Source organism: Anas acuta, chromosome 6, assembly GCF_963932015.1.
Source record: "Anas acuta chromosome 6, bAnaAcu1.1, whole genome shotgun sequence".
Classification (NCBI taxonomy): Eukaryota; Metazoa; Chordata; class Aves; order Anseriformes; family Anatidae; genus Anas; species Anas acuta.
This window is the reverse complement of record NC_088984.1, coordinates 15,830,449-15,849,111: the sequence shown is the minus strand read 5'-3', so window position 1 is coordinate 15,849,111 and position 18,663 is coordinate 15,830,449. Positions and strand designations below refer to the sequence as shown.

The 18,663-nt window shown below is 40.3% G+C and overlaps 1 protein-coding gene across 17 annotated transcripts in view; it reads right to left on the bottom strand.

Annotated features, from left to right (window-relative positions):
* The window catches only part of KALRN (kalirin RhoGEF kinase), a 504,304-nt gene that overhangs the window by 210,080 nt on the left and 275,561 nt on the right, over positions 1-18,663 (bottom strand). For all 17 annotated transcript variants that reach the window (XM_068687540.1, XM_068687542.1, XM_068687541.1 and 14 more), the window contains one exon: positions 1,896-2,087. In XM_068687540.1, coding sequence (XP_068543641.1) covers positions 1,896-2,087 — 192 coding nt within the window. The remainder of the gene's footprint in view (positions 1-1,895; positions 2,088-18,663) is intronic.

The following is an 18,663-nucleotide window of genomic DNA, read 5'->3' as shown; positions in this document are numbered from 1 at the left end:
AGAAATTCAGTGAACTTACTGAATGACCTGAGTGTTCAGCCTCCCCAAGAGTGGAGATAACACAGGGGTGAAGATGTGAAAACTTTTCTTGCAAAAAGCTACTGTGCATCCTCCAGATATTGGGGGGAAGGTGCTGCAGGAGACTGCAATAACTTTTGCAGCCTCTTTCCATCCAATCTAATAGCTATCATTTGCCCTGATGAATGTGGATCTCTGGATCCATCCTGACTTTGCTATATTCCACTTTTATGCCACAGCTCCCTCATCTGTCCCTCTGGAGTGAGAGAGCTTAGGCACCCAGAAGAGTCTGTCCACTCCGAATCTCCCTAAAACTGACTGCAAATACTTAGGGGGCATCACAGCACCCATCTGTCCCAAGGGTAAATGACAATAAGACTGAGATTAAGGGTTCACTCTGAATACCTAGTAAACAGCACTGATGCTGTTACAAAAGATTCTCTTTTTAATAGTTTCAGAAAAGATTGGTGTTTTAATACATCTGCATTTTTATACCCCCAAAACATGGCTCATTGAAACCAGGTGAGTGCAGCTGGCTAGCTCCCTTCTTGTTGAAGAAGGTTAGAGGTGAGCATTCTGCACTGCAACCCAAAACCTTCACACAGGGAAGCTTTAGTTCCCAAACCCAAATTAGGCCACTCAGTACCAGGAATCATCAGAAGAAATTTAGATGATAGAAAACATTATACTGATAGCTTCCTGGCATGACTAGTCACCACCTGCATAGGTGAGGCAAGGTTAATCACAGTAAGAAACTGTTATGAAATAATTTGAGTGAGGAAATAACCAATTAAGTTTCCCCTGTGGCAAACCAGAATAGTTGCAATCATTTGAGATACGCTGGAAACAATAGTACTATTCACAAGCTTAAAGTACCTAGTTTTTTTTTTTTTCTTCATATATTTCTGAAGCAGGACATAAAAGGAAAACCCTCATGTATCAACAGCTATAACAGACATGCTGAATCTCCAACTATCTTCCACGCACACATATATACGAATGTGTGCATACACCCTCTATTTAAGGAGGCTCCCCAGCACATTAAGACCTGCTGCATACAACTTGTTTGTAACATGTAAATCAACAAACACAAGGTAAAGTTTCAGTTTCTAACATCTTTCTGATTAAGTGTGCTATTGCAAACAGATGCTACAGACCATGAAAACAACCATTCTGACTAATTCCATCTCTCTCAGCAGAAAGCCTATCTTTAAAAGTCACTCATCACTGAATGGCCTTTGGTCTGCAGAAAAATGTGAAGTATGCTTTAATTACATCCCCAGTGGCCTCCCATTTGATGGCCTGTCCACTGTATCTCTGGCGAGACAGCCTTATCTCTGGATATTTTTCAATTATGCTAAATTGCATTTATTCAGGTCCTCACTGATTCACTGTATCAGTATGTGGCTGTTTGCTCTTTACCCATAATTTTGAAAAGTGAAGTCTGCCTCATTAAAAAATGTAAGATTTCCAGTAACACTTAATGGTTACATTAATTAACATTTCATTCAAATAGAATTCCTCTGATGATATGTATCATCCTGCAAGCATGTTTATATCTAGTGTGTTAATATCAACTGATGTTCTTACAAGAAAATTCTTGCTTTATGACATAAATTCTAGTTGTGAATTAAGCACCATTTGATCTGCTTGTTATGTAATTCCTTTATTTTACTGTGCTATTTTGCTCATGTGTTTCATTCACATTTTGTTTTCTCTTTACAACAGCTATTCTTATGTATCAAGCACACTAGATTTCAGTCTAGCACAACGATGATGCCTCTTCAATGTTATCTGGATTTTCAGTTTGTACCCAGAGTCAGCCTCTTGCAGCACTGTGCAGTACACAGAAAAAAAAACCCTCATGCACATCTTACCTCTTTGGTGTGGGTATGGAAGGAGACTGACATGTCCAAGAGAAGTTTCCTCTGTTCCACCCTCCGGACAAAGTCCTGAATCCGTACTTCCAGATGCCGGGCTGCTTTATAGATCTCTTCAGGGTCACATTCCCCAGTCTGAGCCAGCTGCTCTGCAGCCTCTAAAAGCTTGTCTGCATTGGTGTACGTATTCTACCAGCAAACAAAGCAAGAAACAGAGTATGAGTAATACAACTGTGGCAAGCATACCCCTGAAACACGCTGTTTATACTTTCAAAGGCATGAAAGCAAGTGATTACTAGTATTTTAAACAATAGTAATAATTCCTATGGGTGCTGCCATCTGTGGAAAGAGAATGTATAAAGCCACACAGACTAAGCCTTGAGTAGTCATGAAACAATTTCTTATTTGAAACACACCACCCCGGCCCAGTCCAGGCACAGCAACAGGACTGTGCACTTGTTTATTTCCAAGTCCCCTGGAATTTCTCAAAGATAATGTAATGAAGCAAGGGGTCTCACCACCTCAGAAGCCAACAGTGCTTCATGTGACACTGGGCTACAAGCTCACTGCGAAGGCCTCCCAATGGCTATCGCATTACAGCATGTAACCAAGTCAGCCAGAGATGCCTCAGCCTCAGGAAACATTTCCCTTTCAATGGCTTTTGTGAGATAAATTGAAAGACTGTGTCTTGAAGTTCCTTCTATATTTTTTCCCCTTGTCTGCTGTTCTGCACTGTATTTCTAAGCGGAGTAGGTCCACTTGATTAGCTGGCGGCTGCCAGTATGCAACGCTTAGATTGGTTTGGAGGGGTATAATTTCCAGACTGCCCGAGCCATGTACCTGCCCTCCATTATAAAAGGATTGGAACACTTCACTGTCCTGATTTACCCCATAGCCATGGTCTTTGCGATATGAGACCCCTTACCCCAGCCTCACAGAGGGAACTGAAGAATGCAGAAGCTCCATGAAGTACCCACGACATGCTAAGCTGAAGGAAGAGAGGTGAATCCTACTCCACCAAACTTAATTCAGTGTTCAGAGTACCTGCTCATCCTTTCTCTCCCTCTTTCATGTTTGCAGAAAACACCACCGAACCAATACACCTGAGATTCCCATAAATAGCAGCAGAAAGTTAATGGGAGTGCAAACCATCTTCTCCATAGCTGGGAATTAAAGACAGTCAGCCCTTGCTGTCACAGAAAAGCTTTCTTATCTCAAGTTGAGGGCTATAGCTCTGTGGTGTTAAACACTTAATACAGAGAGACAAAGCTATCAGCTTGACGTAGGGAGTTTCCAGTACTGGGTGGGATCTTCAGAAATGCTCAACCTTGGCCTACGACTGCTCCCACTGGGAATTTTAACTTCCCCATCAATAGAAGCAGAATTGTAGCACTTTCCTTTTCAAAATCCTACTGAGAATCCTCCTCAATTTAAAAATGCATTAACTTGAAACATATACTTAAAAGACATTTCAAAACTGTGGACACACATACTTCAGAGCATTAAAGGAACACTGTCAAACATATAAGCCATAAATCAAATCCTGTTGTTCTTACTGGGATAATACCTTGCTACAATCAATAGCTGTTACTAAAGAAAATATTGAACACAAAGATGGAACACTGGCTTCCAAGTGTTTAATGGGGAAAAATATTTCCAGTTATAAAAAGCAAAAAGAAAACAGCTCATTCACTGTTCATTTTCCCAGTTTCTGAGGGCTGACTATAAATACATGGTATTTGCATTTCTCCTTTTGGACTGTGAAGAACACATTCTAGACAGTTTTGTTACCAACAGTAAATTTTTATTCCCCCACTTTCAGGTCACTGCTGTAATGGCTAGGTTGTTAACAGTGGCAAAACTTTATGTTTTAATAACCATTTTTTGGAAACCTCTTTAGCTGAGAATTTGTAAAAATTTTCCATTTAATATGATCTGTATTAGGGTCCAGTTTCACTTAACAGCATCCTTTCTGAATAATCCTCTTCCAACAGTATTTGGAGCACATGCCAAAGCTAGCACTGTTTTTCAAAGTCTACTTTACTCTTGGCTTTTTTCACATATTACCACTACAACAGCACAAACACCAGTGCAACTCCCTAGGGAGAAGACTGTCCCTTGCTTTTGTGTAATATTTAGTACTCTTTTAAACACATTCACACTCTGCTTATAGAACAATTCTAAGAGAACACCTTGTTGAGACACAGTATGAATACAACTCTCGTACTTTTATCCTAGCACCTACACACTTGCGTCCAACTCAGCCGAAAACCATCGTGAGTTTACTGATCCCAAGATGTGAGTTGGAGTGAGGTGAGTTCACTGATGTGATGATCAGACACAAGTGGCCTGGATGGCATGTCCTGGATGGTGAAAAGACTGTATGTAGATCCGTAGGCTTTGAGGAAGAAAAAGAATGAAGATTGTCCTCAAAAGAGGCTTTGGCCATTGTGTACAGACACTAAAGGATGCAGTGGTCCTTCAGTAATCCCTCTGCATTACACAACATTCTCCAAAGGCAAATGGAATTTTCTACAAGGAAAATTGTAGGGCAGGTTGTAGATGGAGATGTATATTGTGTTTGCCCAGGGCTCTCCCAGGCACTGTCAACATATGACAAAAGTTTGCATCTGCAAAGTATTCATACCTAAATTTGGCCAAGACTGCTATGGCTGTGAACACTTAGTGTGGACAACAAGTCTGAACACAGCACATTTTGAGCTTGGTGAAATCTTTGTCCCCCTGCTTTTTATCTGTTCCTACGGAGCTCCCAGCTAATTATCTGGGTTTTAAAAACAGGTGCAGTTTATGATAGGAAAAACACTAATGTCTTCATCCCTGCCATTCCAGAAGGAAGGCTTGGTGCTGAGAGATTTCCAGCTCAGTGATGCAGATTCAAGAGGTTTAGATACACTTCAGATAAGCAACCACAGCTGGGAGTTAACCACACTTGCCTTGAACTCCAGAGCTTGATGTATTTGTGAAAGGATTGTCATCTTCTGTCAGATGAGATACAAATACAGCATATGCCAAATAAGCTAGAGGTTAGTTCTTTAGTGAGAGCCTGTGCAATTTTTGTTTGTTCTGCTCATTTGCTTCAAGTGCAAATAAATCATATTGAGTTGTTACATATATCAAATATTTTCATGTACATCTATTTCTCTACAAGTGCCGTATTAAAGCTATGTTCAACCTGAGAGCTTCAACCTGGTTAGTACTATAATGCTCCACTACTTGCCTGCTTCACACTTTCACATTTTCGTCCCAAGCTCCCTCTCTTGATAGCAAGCTCTTCAGAGCACAGGTCCTTTTTTCATCTGTTCAAAGCACTTTGTACTTTTATGGTGTGACATAACAAGTACTAGATCAGGACACAGGGGGAATCCAAGAGAGAATTAGGTCTCATGATGAAGAAAAGCATATAATAAATAGGTCTTCCTTTACAAATACCTTCTTGCCCCCCTGCCACAAGAGTGCTTCAGATTCCCAGCCCTCCCAAGACCTGGAAGGATGTATCCAGAGCACCAGATCTAGGTACATCTCCACAGTGGCACCAAGGTACAAAACCTTGAAAGACATCATCTAATGCAACCACTAGAAAAAAAAATGTTGCTAGAAGGATATTCATAGCTATCCCCTTTTCTGCAAGTGCCAGCCCCACAGAATATTTTCTATGGCATCCTGAGGAAGAAGATGCCAAAAATGGCTAATCCCTCTGGAAGGCAAGACCCTACACAGAATCTCTCTTCTACATAGGGATTTGTGAAAACTAGTTCCTGTTAAACAATGATAGCACTAATTACACACAAAAAAATCTTGGAGCTGTAACATGATATGCTCTCTGAAAGTTTAGTGGTGCATGGTATTTTTTCCTAAAGTTGCTTTAACGCCTGAGCAAACTCAGAATCCTTGAATTTCTGTCTCAGTGATCTACTAACTTGCATTACGTACTTCTGAAACATTTCAAGAGCAAAAACAATTTCTATCTCAAATCTCTTAGTATCTTTCTCTACTAATCTTTCCATGATCACCTACTCATCTTGCGAAATCTGCAATTACACAAAAAAAAATAGTAAATGCACGCCTCAGGCTTCAGAATAGGAACAGCTGTAGTATATGATTTTGGAATTCATTTTTTCATCCGTCTTCTGTTTGTTGCAAATAAAAAAAGAAACACAGGAAAAGAAACAGACTAGCAAAACCCATACAGTAATCCCTACCACAATTCAGAATGAGAGGTGCTTGCAGTTTGATCACATAGCAATATTTGCTCATAAGATTCTCATAATTTTGGTTCTTAATTTTTAAGAGTTTGACATTCTGCAGCAAGGTAAAAAAAAAAAGACTGCTTATGAGAAAAGCTGACGTGAATTTTCCCCGTTATACTTACTACTCTATCCTTTTTACTTCATATTAACAAATGCTAAAATGCCATGATCAATTTCTGTCTCTGAGCAGATCTCATCTGATTCCACCATGTCTCCAGGTTAACATGTGTGAAGCTATAGCAGCATCAGAAGTGTACTATCCCAACACAGCTCCTTCAGCTAACTGCCTATGAGATTTCCTTCAAGTTGAAACCAACACTACTGTGTCCATAATCCTTGTATCATAGATGTATTTTGTCAACCATTCTCTCCAAATCTATCTAAGCCAGAGTAGGACTTGCACTGATTCTCAACATCAGAGAGTACTGGTTGCATGCAGCCAGTGCCAGCCTCACCTGCTATGGAGAGAGAAAATTGCATTACAATGCTTAGTAAAACAATTCTGCTTTGAAAGACTTTGGCATATTTTTTCTAAAAACAAACAAACAACAACAAAACAAAGAAAAAAAAAGAAAAAAAATATATACCTGAATAATGCATCAGTTAATTCTTGTCCCAGTGTAAAGGTTAGAGGTATGAGAACAGAAATATTTTGCCTTTCTTGTTTATGATATCTATTTAAACCTAAAGTCTAACAGTTTAGTCACTTAGAGACAAATTATTTTGAAAACATTTGAAAGACATCAGATTAGTGCAGCATTTTGCTTTTGACCTAAGGGTATTTTTAAAAAATGATTCCACATAAAGTTTTTCCTTCAGTTCTAGCAATTAAACTTGTACATAGTTTATTGCTGCATGTTTCTATGTAGATTACATTGAAAATAGCTGTCTAATAGTTGTCCAGGGACCAATTTATGGCTAAAAGCTGGGCTTGTTCCCCCTTCCAAATAATCTCCCCTTTCACGATATTTTACAGCTGTTTATTATATCTGAGAAATTTTCATGGTACCTGTCTCCAAGATGGAGATCCTGGTCTCCAAGATCTCCAGGGTGATGTGAACTATGCTGATCAGCCAGAGAAAGACATTAAGTTGCATGAATCAGAGGCACGAGGCAGGAGAATGGGGCAGGTGATCAGATACATCGTTGTGTCAAACCCAGACTACATACCTCAGACACCTCACTTCCTAAGAACATGTTTAGATACGCTGAAGGGGAATGAGGCAGCACTGCTCTGCCCTATTCCATATTGATCAAGTTCTGGAACTGTGGAAGGAAGTTCCAGGCAAAGGTTTCTCATATTCTTTCAGCATTGTGTCACCCGGGTTTTACCACATAAATAATGCAGAAAAGATGCCACCTCCAGACACCAGTAAATACCGACAAGAGAGAGAACTTAGATGACTAGCTTAGACCTGATCTTCTTGACTAAAGACAAGTGATGGGAATCCCATTTTATGCTTGCAAGCTGAAATTTAGCAAAATTATTAGATTTTCTCTGATGTGATACCTTCTCTGTGAGCTGTAATTTGCTCAACACATAAGATGAAATTCCAGTATTATTACTCCTGCAGTGAGGATGGGATGTTGAGACAAAGGTCAAAGCCTGATCCATCTCTCACTGAAAACAGCAAAAAGGATCCTACTGACTACAGTGAGAAATGGGTCTGCCTCTGAGTCATTGACTCAAAAAGGAGAAGGAGACAAAAAATGGTGAAGTGCTGCAAGCAGACCTCTGGAGGCCACGTACCTCTGTTCAGTGCATATAGGAGAGCAGGCAGCACTCCTCCTCACAGAAACTACAGCATGATTCACGTTCACAAAATGATTATGGAGCTGATTCTGCATTTCTGCTCAATCCTTATAATCTGTTGTTGTCCTTTATTACCAAGTTCAGTTACTGCTAACAGATATTTGCTCAGGCCACTTTGTTAAAAGTAGCTCTGTTTTTCTGTTTAGGTTAAATGATGTCACAGAGAGGCTTTTGTTGGAGCATTATATCTTTAGTAATTTGATATTCTAAAGGTAAAATGAGTGACCACGATGAAGGATTCCTTTGATAAATAAATCTGGGGTTTAGAGAAGCATCCATCTTTGTCAAAATTCCTCCTCCCTTAAGGGCAAAGGCTAAGTGTATATGATGATCTAATGTAAAATGTGATTTTATTCAGTTTCAATTTCACATAATCAAATCAAGACCTATGTTCTTACTTGTGTTCTATTGCTCTAATTCAAAACAGACTTACAAGGAACTATGGCTACACAACTTAAAGGCAGAATGTCTCTCTGAGGTCATGTAGCCACTTGCTCTATCGATACAGGATCACTCCCTACTGTACACTAGGAATGGATACAGTAGACCTTTCTTAAAAACATCCAGATTAATGAAGTTTCTATTATAATCTTTAGCAGACTGATCGTTCCTTAAATCTGACAATTCATCTAAGTCATAATTCATCTTGTCATAATTCTGCACCAGTTCTCTTTACTCTGTCCTTCCTGAAGTCTGAGATCTTCAAATCCTAGAGCCTGTTATATTTTCTTTCAATGAACACTTAAGACCATGCCTACCCTTAAATGAGTGAATAATAATCACATCTGTTTAAGTAGTTTACCAAATGAGGGTCTCAGGTAAGCTTATGAGTGCAAGCATGTACAAGTTTGTGTCCAAATTTAAACCTCTTGACAATTTCAGTAAAATTACTACTGTTCTCAGGACTGCATCCTATTTGCCAATGTACTTGAAGAACCAGAGTGCCTGGAAAGTCATTTCAGCATGCAAGTACTGCACAGAAGACCTCTCCCAGCTCCTCGAAAAGTTATCTTGGAGCTGATAGATACATGGGGTTGCAATGTCCTGCCTCTCATGTCCTATTGAGGGATTGTGGGTAATTCATGCTGTTTTAAATTATTTTTCTTTCAGACAGTTTCTGGCTGAACACCCGTATTTACTGAGCTATTGTCACTATCCTCACCAGAATTTGAAACTTAGCTCAGTTCAGAAACATCCACAAATTTCAGGAATGAAAAGTTTACTCCCATTTCAAATGATGAGGAGGCCATGTATAAATAAGACCATGCTGATGTTAATTACTACTTTAATCCTCAGGTAGTATCATGGTTTCAGTGGGTTATTTAAGCATAAGGGATTTTTCAGGATGAATGAGAAACAAACTGTTCCCAAGAACAAACAAGGTAGATGCAACACAGCATCTTCACTAAACATGAAGAACCACATGTTTTTCCATGTATTGTTATTTTTCATTTATGCTTTTCCCTCAGGGTTCACCTACAAGCTGAGATGAATTTATTATTTGACATTACACATTACATTAAAAGCTCAAACCCATAAAAATGGCTTAAAAGTTAACTCAGTCCTTTAAACAAACAAGTAAGATTAGAATTATATATAATATAATATAAATATTATTATATACATAGGAAATATAACAGCTAAAAGAATTCTTTATCCTACTTCATATTGAGGGCTTACTTTAGATTAAAACAATGTCACTTATGTTGTATTTTAATCACATCAACTATTCATCTTAAATCAGGAGTGCAATCACAGTATAGAAAAATACTCTATTAGCACAATCACACTAATTAACTTTGCTGCGATCACAACTATTATTCAATGAAATGCAAGTGATACACATAGTGAGCTAATGTTTTAAATTCCATCTAATATCACACATCACATCCAATATTAATAAGTATGCAAAAACGTAGATATGCCCAAATACCACACACACACACAAATCACAAACTATTAACCCAGTACTTCTTAGGTCGGCTTAACCATCACTGAATTTTACTGTCACTACTGAAAAATACCATCCATGCAAGGACTTTAACCGGAATGCCTCCAAAGGTATTTTCTTCTCTGATACCCAAATGCTCAAATGCATTTTTGGCTGAGATCTAGACTTTTCAAACCTCTGCTGGGATTTTTTTTTTAATATTGCAAGATTCATTTTAGGTTTTGCTCCAAGGGGGAAGATGGGATTTCATTCTTTCTTTAGCTAGAAAGGCTACACTCACCAAAGGTTTCACCCACATCCTGCCAAACCTCCTCTTTCCTCTCCATTTTATTTTGAGTTTATATGAGTAAGTTCCTCTGTTAAATAAACATCTAAGCACAAACTTAATATGAGACATGTAAATAAACCTACTCTTTCCAGAGAAGCAATCTGGACACTTCATGTGGTGTGTGTATCCACTTCATGTGGAGTGTGTATCATTGCAGGATTACTCTGGAGTCCAATACACATTTTTAAAAAGTTGCAGTTTGAAGCATGAGGAATACATACTACTTTACACTTTGTGAGCTGTGATTCAAGAAGTTCTGATTTGCAAGGCTCCACACACAGGAGCTGGAAGAACACTCCTTTGGCACAAGAATGGTGTTTTAATCACACAAAGCCAGTTTTTGGTGTCTTTCCTGAGACCTAAAGAGGTTGCCAGCTGAGAAAGCAGTGTTGCCCCAGGAAGGCTTATATGCTGGGTCTAATGCACAAACAGCTGTGTTTACAAAACAAAGAAATTTCTGAGAAAACAATTTTCAGAGACAGTATTGAAAAAAAAAATTAACAGTTTTAATTGAGGAGGTCTCATAGCCCTTCAAAGCCAGCAGTTATACCTTACTTTGGCACCCTACAGCACCTTAAACAGAAAGATTGCCTACTTACCATGTAGGCTCATTCTGTGCTTATAGGGGAAGGAATATGAAATACAATAGAGAGCTAGGTAAAGATCAATTAATACTCTTAGGAATACTTTTCTCTTTTTCTGTCAACCTATTGCTGTTCTAGGAAAAGAATATTTAAACAGCGCATTAAAATGAGATGATGAAATACTCCCATTGCTGTTTCAGTATTTTATGGATGGAGGGATGTACAAGAATTGTGGAAGATATCTGAAATGGACAATTATTGGCCAAATTTTATCCTATCGTGAAAACAGCTTGATACCTTCCTCTTTGAGAACATCTTTGCACAGTAACAGGCACGTGGAAGTATGGAAGCATGGAAGTGACAACAAGGACGGCAGAACAATGTTCTGGGATCAGACGTGAAACCAAACTGGCCTTGCAGCCAAAAATTAACATCTGATATCGGTTAGCTTTATGCAGAATAGTGAGGGTACCAGGAAAAATTATCACTGCAAAATGACTTGTTAATCAAGTGATTAGCAGAGTGTATGAATGAGAGCTGCTGAAGTGACTGCGAGGTAACTGAGCCTTTGAAGAAAGCTCAACAGAGGTGAGAAAAGCATTTTGTTTTGCACAGATGACAAGGGAGCACAACAAGGCAAACTGTCAGGAGCAAACCAGAGTGTTCTGAAAGCTTCTCAAATGATAAATATTATCAACAAGCCCAGACAGTACATAGCAAAGCCTCCCAAGTTCTGTATGATAGGAAGGAAAAGGGAAGGAGAGTGGAGGAAGACAGCTGTATGGCAGCTCAGAGGTGAGCAGTCTGGGAGGACACGGTATTGTTTTCTGTCCCAAAGGCTCAGCTTGTGTCTTTTCTGAGCCCTGCAGACATGAGTGCAATCATGACAGCTTTATCAAGTCCTGCCGGCCTTCTCAATTGAAATAACTTCGGGCATTCTGGATTTAATATCATGCTCACAATTTGGAGGTTTCAAAGAAACAGTGATGACAGTATTAAAAGGCTTTAGACTGTCAGCAGCACTGGGAAAAGTCAGTACCAAAACCAACTGGCAGCACTACTGCCATGTAAACAGAGGCGGAAATAAAGCTATGACATGAATTCTGCAAGCTGTCTGGCTTTGTTTTTAGTGTCTTGGTTTTTATGAAACCTGTTTTAAATAAGACAGCAAAACACTTCTTTCCCCACAGCCACTTCCTCAGCTGTGCCTCTCTTTCCATCACTGTAGAGATAGGTTGTACATTTTTCCTGCAGCACGTCTTGAACGAGGTGGGGCTGCTTATAGAATGAGATAATGTTTAACACAAGAAAATACAGCAGAACTCTCTCCTGAATTCCCCAAAGCTTCCAGCTTACAAAATCCTATATAGACAAATACGGAGACCAGGCAGGCTGGACCACAACACAGTATTGTATATACGTCAAGTAACAATTGTATTTTTTATGCATGCAACGTAAGCTTCTGCAAAAAGCAGAAGGTCTAACAAGAATTCATCACAGGACCTCAAGATTCACAGCCAACTCTATTTTTCCATAAGTTAAAGGCCACCTCTGACAAACAAATGGATATTTGTGAACAGCACGGACAGAAAAAACGTGCTGAAAGATGTGCCACAGCCTTTCAGCAGGGTCAGTGCGCTGCTGCTGCTGCCTCTGGAGGGATGCAGAGATTTAATGAAATTTTTGCTGCTGCTCCTTTGTAACACAGATTACCTCCCTGACATGCTACACTGCATCAGCTCCTGTGCTCGCACCCAGGTGGGAGTGGTGTGGGAGATTTTCTCAGCGAGGGCACTGCATCTCCTGGTGCAGCTGAGCTGCTGTGACATGCTAGTGCTGTCTACATTCCCCCTAGACCCAGAGGGAAACAGGGAGTCTTTTGGTACTCTCCTGGGTCCCTTGTATTCACCCAGGCAAATCTGACTTGTAGCAAAGATGCACTTAAAAATTGGCATTTCCATCTAGAGGAAACCTCACACTTGGGTACACTGCCTGCCAGAGACAAAACATGATGAGAAGAAAATGTCAACACCTCTGTTCTGCTGACAATTTGGACATTTCAATTTGGCAGAAGGGGAAGGTTTCTCAACATACCCTTTGAGCAGGACTGGTAACACACCACCTGCCCATCTCTCAGATAACCTCAGTCCCCATCTCCCTGCTCTCTGGCCTTCAGATAATTTGATGGCAAGTTTCTCTATTCTCTATCTACAAGAATAAGCCAGCCTCCCCAGTTTCAATTACAACTGAGGTAACTTTTGACTTCACCTCCTTGTTCCAGCTCAGCATCCTTAGGAGCAGGTCAGTGAGATCCAAAGGGATTCAGAATCTTTTCACTGTCAGCATTAATTCAGCTCTCCATCACGGTTTACACATAGGAATTTGTTTCAAATGAGTAGAAACTATTCTCTGAATCTTATTAGATTTATAAACCCATTTTTCACCACTGTTATTTCAGTGACGTGAAATGTCCATACAGCTTACCCATCAAATTAGTTCTTCAGAGGTGCTGTGAAAGCAGAAATGGACTAAGGGCATTGTCTTCCCTACAGCTTATAAGGGTTAAGATCTTCTCTAACAGCCAGTGAGATGTACTGCATATTGGTAATGTGGAAAAGAAAATGAGTTTTCACTACCCTGGAAGAAATAAACTTTTTTTTTTTTTTTTTTTTAAACACCCAACATTCATATACTTTAGAAAAGTTTCAGATGGGGACTTACATTTTCATGTTGGTCAGAATGCATTCGTATGTGGAACATTTTAACAATGTGTTCTACTGTGTGAAATTCAATTCAGGCTACCTATAATCACAACGAAGATTTAGAAATATAACATTTTAAATTTCTGATTCTTATTAGAAGGCCACACATGATTTGAGCTAAACATATCCTAATAATGACTTACAATGAGAGATCTGGTACAGAACTGTGCTATAAAAATGTATTGATTTTTGGCATGTAGTAGATCTCCAAGAACACTGCAGCCATATGAGATACTGCCTCTGTAGTCAACTTCTGCCAATTTATTTTATTTTATTTTTTACTATAAAAATTTGCCCAAATTCTGAGCTTTCTAGTGTATTCTTTACTTAATGTTGCCAAACCATTCCTTCTCCCTGCCCAACCCCCTTTCCTCTAAAAATCCCAACCAGGCCCCAAAATGATAAGACAGGACATGATATTAGACAAAATTCTCCTTGAGCTGTCTTTGATCTCTCTTTGCCTGCTCTCCTGGAGCCCCAGCATCGTGCCAGCCCCTAAGGAGCAGGATTTGGGCACCTGCTCCTGCTCCTGGAGGCATACCCTGCAGGGGCAAGCAGCAATTCACACTCCCCTTGCCATTTCCATCCCCACATAATCTCCTTATTTTTGTGACTCTGTCCTAGCTCACAAATCCGATTCTGCTCTGTGCTGTGCCATCTTTCTTCCTTGTCCCACATTCACATGCCATTATAAAAAAAAACTAATTTTACAACGGTTACACGACCCAGTGACCCAATTACCAGTCCCAGAGGGGAGCGCACACTCTGGTGAGTTGGCTGATATTCCAGCAGCTGACGTGGCTGCAGCCCTGGCTGTGCTGTGGGGCTGCCTCCTCTCTCACATAGCTTTTGGGGCACAACAGTGCAGTGGGAAGTGAGACCACACCTTGGCGTGCACCCTGCAGGGACAAAACCTCAAATCCTTTTGGAAAGGGCCTGGAGCTGGGAGGGACAGCTTGCCACTCCATGACAGGAGGCAGCAATGGTGTGAATGCATTCCTGGCTGGGCGGTATTTCTTTGAGCCACTTGTGTGGTGGGAGCAAACACCTACCCCTGATTTTAAAAAGGATTTGGTTACGTCTATTTGGAGCCTAAAATATACCCCAGAGCCAACAGAAAGTGACACTGAAATCATATAAGACTTCTCCCCCCTCCAACAGCATCTATTTCAAAGTCAAACCAGGGAGCACTGCAAATCCTTCCTGCACCCCCCTTTGATGTGTGGGCATTGCCAAATCCAAATTCTGGTTGTCAATACAGATCCTGGCCACAGGCAAAGCAGCCAGGCACCAGATGCCAAAAACTAGCACATGCAGCCCACCTCCATGCCCTACCATCCTTCATTTCACCCTGCATCCAGTGCGTTCACCTCAGCTCTCAAGTTGACACATTTAACACGAAGGCTGTGCTGTTAATTCCCTGATGGGAATGAGTCACGACCACCCTTTTGTGCTGCGCACTTTTGCAGTGAGAACTAATATCACACCGGGGGAGGCAGAAGCAGGCTCTGTTCTCCTTTCACTGCCTAGCTCCGCATCTCACTAATGTCACGAGGAGTTACCTACGCTGTGTGGAAAAAACAAGCCTTATGCATCGAACAAAGCGCTCTAATAACGAGGGTTGCTTGCTAATAGGGCACGCACACTGTCATTGTTTTGCAGCACATGCTGGCTTCTATTGTATTAGCTGCATGCTAATATAGGCAACCGTGCCAGACAAACACGTGCACACGCTCACTGACAGGTCAGAAACACCTCCTGTCTCCCTTCCTGGCTTTTCACAAATTCTGCAATTCCTTCCTCCCAAACAAGCTTCATTTCAAATGCAGTGACATGACAAGTCCAATTCAGCTTGCTTTTCTCATGTCAGTCTTCAGAGCTTCCCTCCCTCCCTCCCTCCGCAAAGGCTGAGGCAGGAGAGGAACCTGTGTTTTTGCATGTGGTGGTGCTCTCAAGCAGACACTAAACAAAGATGCCTAAATGCTTCAAACCATATGCCATTTCCATAGTGACACAAACCAGTGCTTTCCTGGGGCTCGGTTATGCAAAGCCAGACCTCACAGACAGCAGCTATGGAGGGCAATATTAATGGCTCTATTACATGCACTGAATCAACAAGTTATTTATACACACAGTAGGATTTTGCCCCTGTTCACACGCATGTTATTCTAAAATACTTCTATAAATCCACTGATATCCCCCTATTCCTACGCAGGAGAAGCTGAGATCTGAACTCTATTGCAGGGCAACAAATTAAAAAAATAGGATTATATGCAATAAAATTTTGGTAGAATACTGACATAAAACATTTGTAATGGTCACATATTGCAACTGTTCTCAGACAACTCAAATGCCTGACATGAGAAATAAGAGGACATCCCTCATCTGGACCTATGATAGGTAAAGAGAAGAGCAGCCAGACTGCAGAGCAACTTTCCCACAGAATAGATCAGCCACTGAATGGGATTCTCTGCTCTTTAGCACAAGTTATTACAAGCAGTTTCTCTGAAACTGGAAATGTAACACTGTTCTAAATCTTGTGCAGCAGATCTATTGGACCCCTTTAGTCTATTCCCAGAATATTTGAACAATGATAATAAATACCTAAAACCTGCCCTTGAAAATTATTTTGCTTTATTACTGAATATACACCTCTTTGATATTGGCTTAACCTAAATAAAATCACCAAATACCTGCAAAGAAGTATATCTGTGATTTGCCACATCTGCTGTGCTAATGCTGTACCATTCTCCCACAAGCACCACAGGCTGGCCTGGAGGCAGCAGCAAGTAAAAACTCAGATGGATTCATAGTGTCACCTTCTTCCCCTTGAATTCCCCCTGCTATCAATAGCTACAAGAAATTGAACTGAAGAGTACTAGTCCACCATCATTACAAATGAGATTCGGACACTGCTGCAATTAATCTTCCTGAGTCAATAGGCACAGTTTGGTAACCCAATAAGAAAAGCACATGGGAGAATGATCAGAGGGGATCCAAAGCCTTTGGATGACAATGATTTTCACCAGCATACACAATGCTGTCAAAACAGCAGTGGTTCATTAGCGGTTGCAATAGTAAACAGCTTTTATTTCAGCTGTACGTTCATTCAGTGAAGACATCAGCACAACATTGAACATATCTTTAGCATGCATGTTATATGATACAACAATGTTACATTTTTCCAATGTTATCTTTAAAAAACACTTACGGGTCTGAAAAAAAAAAAATTCCAGAATTTTTCTTCTGTAGGCAATTCTTTTTGTCTCTGTTTTCTTATTCTGAATGAAATGAGTTCAAAAACTAAGATATCCCCACACAATAGAAATTCAAATTTCTAGAGCTTCTAGAATTAAAAATACACGTTTCTTAAATAGCTTCATTGTTCTGCCAGTCTGTCAAGGGAGCAGTATTTTGCATTTATAGGCAAACTAAAGGAACACATTTTAAAGAACCAAAAATAAACCTACCCAAATAAACCAGCTATAGGAAGCTAGCTCCTGGCAACTGTCAAAAGCGTATTGTGTTACCAATCCTTAAGATTTTACAGGGAATATTTGGATTCTGAATCAAGCTCCAGGCAGTTTAAGGAAAAGATCCATCTGTCATGTGATTTTGGAAGAAATAGGAAAGAAAATCACCTCTAGCTTGATGAGCAATATACTGAAATGTGACTCGGAGACATGGCATACTAAGTACAGCTCTTCAGGCAATTGCCAGGAAGATTTCTCTGCTCTTACAGAGCCCCTCTAAAAACAGTTCCCATTACTTGGGAACTTGTGAAGTACTGGTGGCTACCAATTCAATTACTCTGCTATCCAAACTCTCAGAAGATTAGCCAAGAAGCTCTTTCAGCAACCTCTGCTAATGAGTTCTCCATGGGCATGTCTAGACCACTCAACGGAGCATGGTACTGACACATCCACAGCCTACTCTGATAGCCTACTCTATCACACTTCCTCGGGGAGCACATGTGTTACACGGCCTTCTTCTGGCTCATGTCTGGCAGCAGAGTCCCCCTGCTTGCACAGGAGTGCATCCAGCACAGCTATACGGCTCTGTCCTTCCCAGCTTTTCTGTGCAGAACAGCTCCAGCATCTTTGCACTTGCAGCTCAAGTATGTCCTGAGTCACCAGCAGCTGCTAGACTTCACACAGAGTTACACTATTGCTTCCATGATAAACTACCCGGCTCTTTAACTGTGTTCTTAGAAGTTTTTAGATCCACAAGTCCCCAGATAACCTTCCTATACAACCTATATATGGGCACTGTTTCATTTTTCTCTGCTGTCTATGACTGCCAGATGCTGCCTGCTGCCAGCCAGAAGAAACCAAGAGTTCTGGAGCGCAGAGCTCTGCACCACAGCACACATGCCTGTGTAATCTGCTGCCAGTGGGCACTTTTTCCTCTTTGTGTAGAAATGAATACATTTGCATACATGAAGTGAACAGGAAACTGCATTATAGCTTCAGAGCTTGCTCATGACCATGCAAAGGGTGATGAAGAAGATATAAATGGAGCTGAGTTTCTCTTGCCTGTCTCATTATTATTTTATTTTATTTTATAAAAGCATTTGGCATTATTGAAACTACAGTTATACTGCTAACTTTGAGCATAGTTCTTACCAGGTTTAATTGCCTGCTTTCTCCCTGTTTTGGACTAATATATTTCATCCTACACTGTATTTTAGTCACCCAACACAAAGGGAGAAATCCAGTATGCCTGGTGAGCTATTCCATTCAACAACCAGGTAGGTCACAAAATTAAAAAATAATAATAATAATAAAAAAAATCACCCTGGGACAATGCTTTCTAAGTGCTCATTATCAACCTGGGCTCCTCATTTATGCCTAGCTGTTTTACATCAGCACTGAACTTCATGCCAAACTTTAGAACAATGACATCCAGCAGAGCTGGAATCTGTATAGGAAAGCGCTAGGTTTTTATCCTGAAGGCCAAACAAGTAGCTGTTTGCAATTCAGTTTGGCCTGACTATTCCATTACCTCACTTAGTTTTAAAGCAGTTCAAGTAAAACTACATGGGACTGAAAGCTCACAG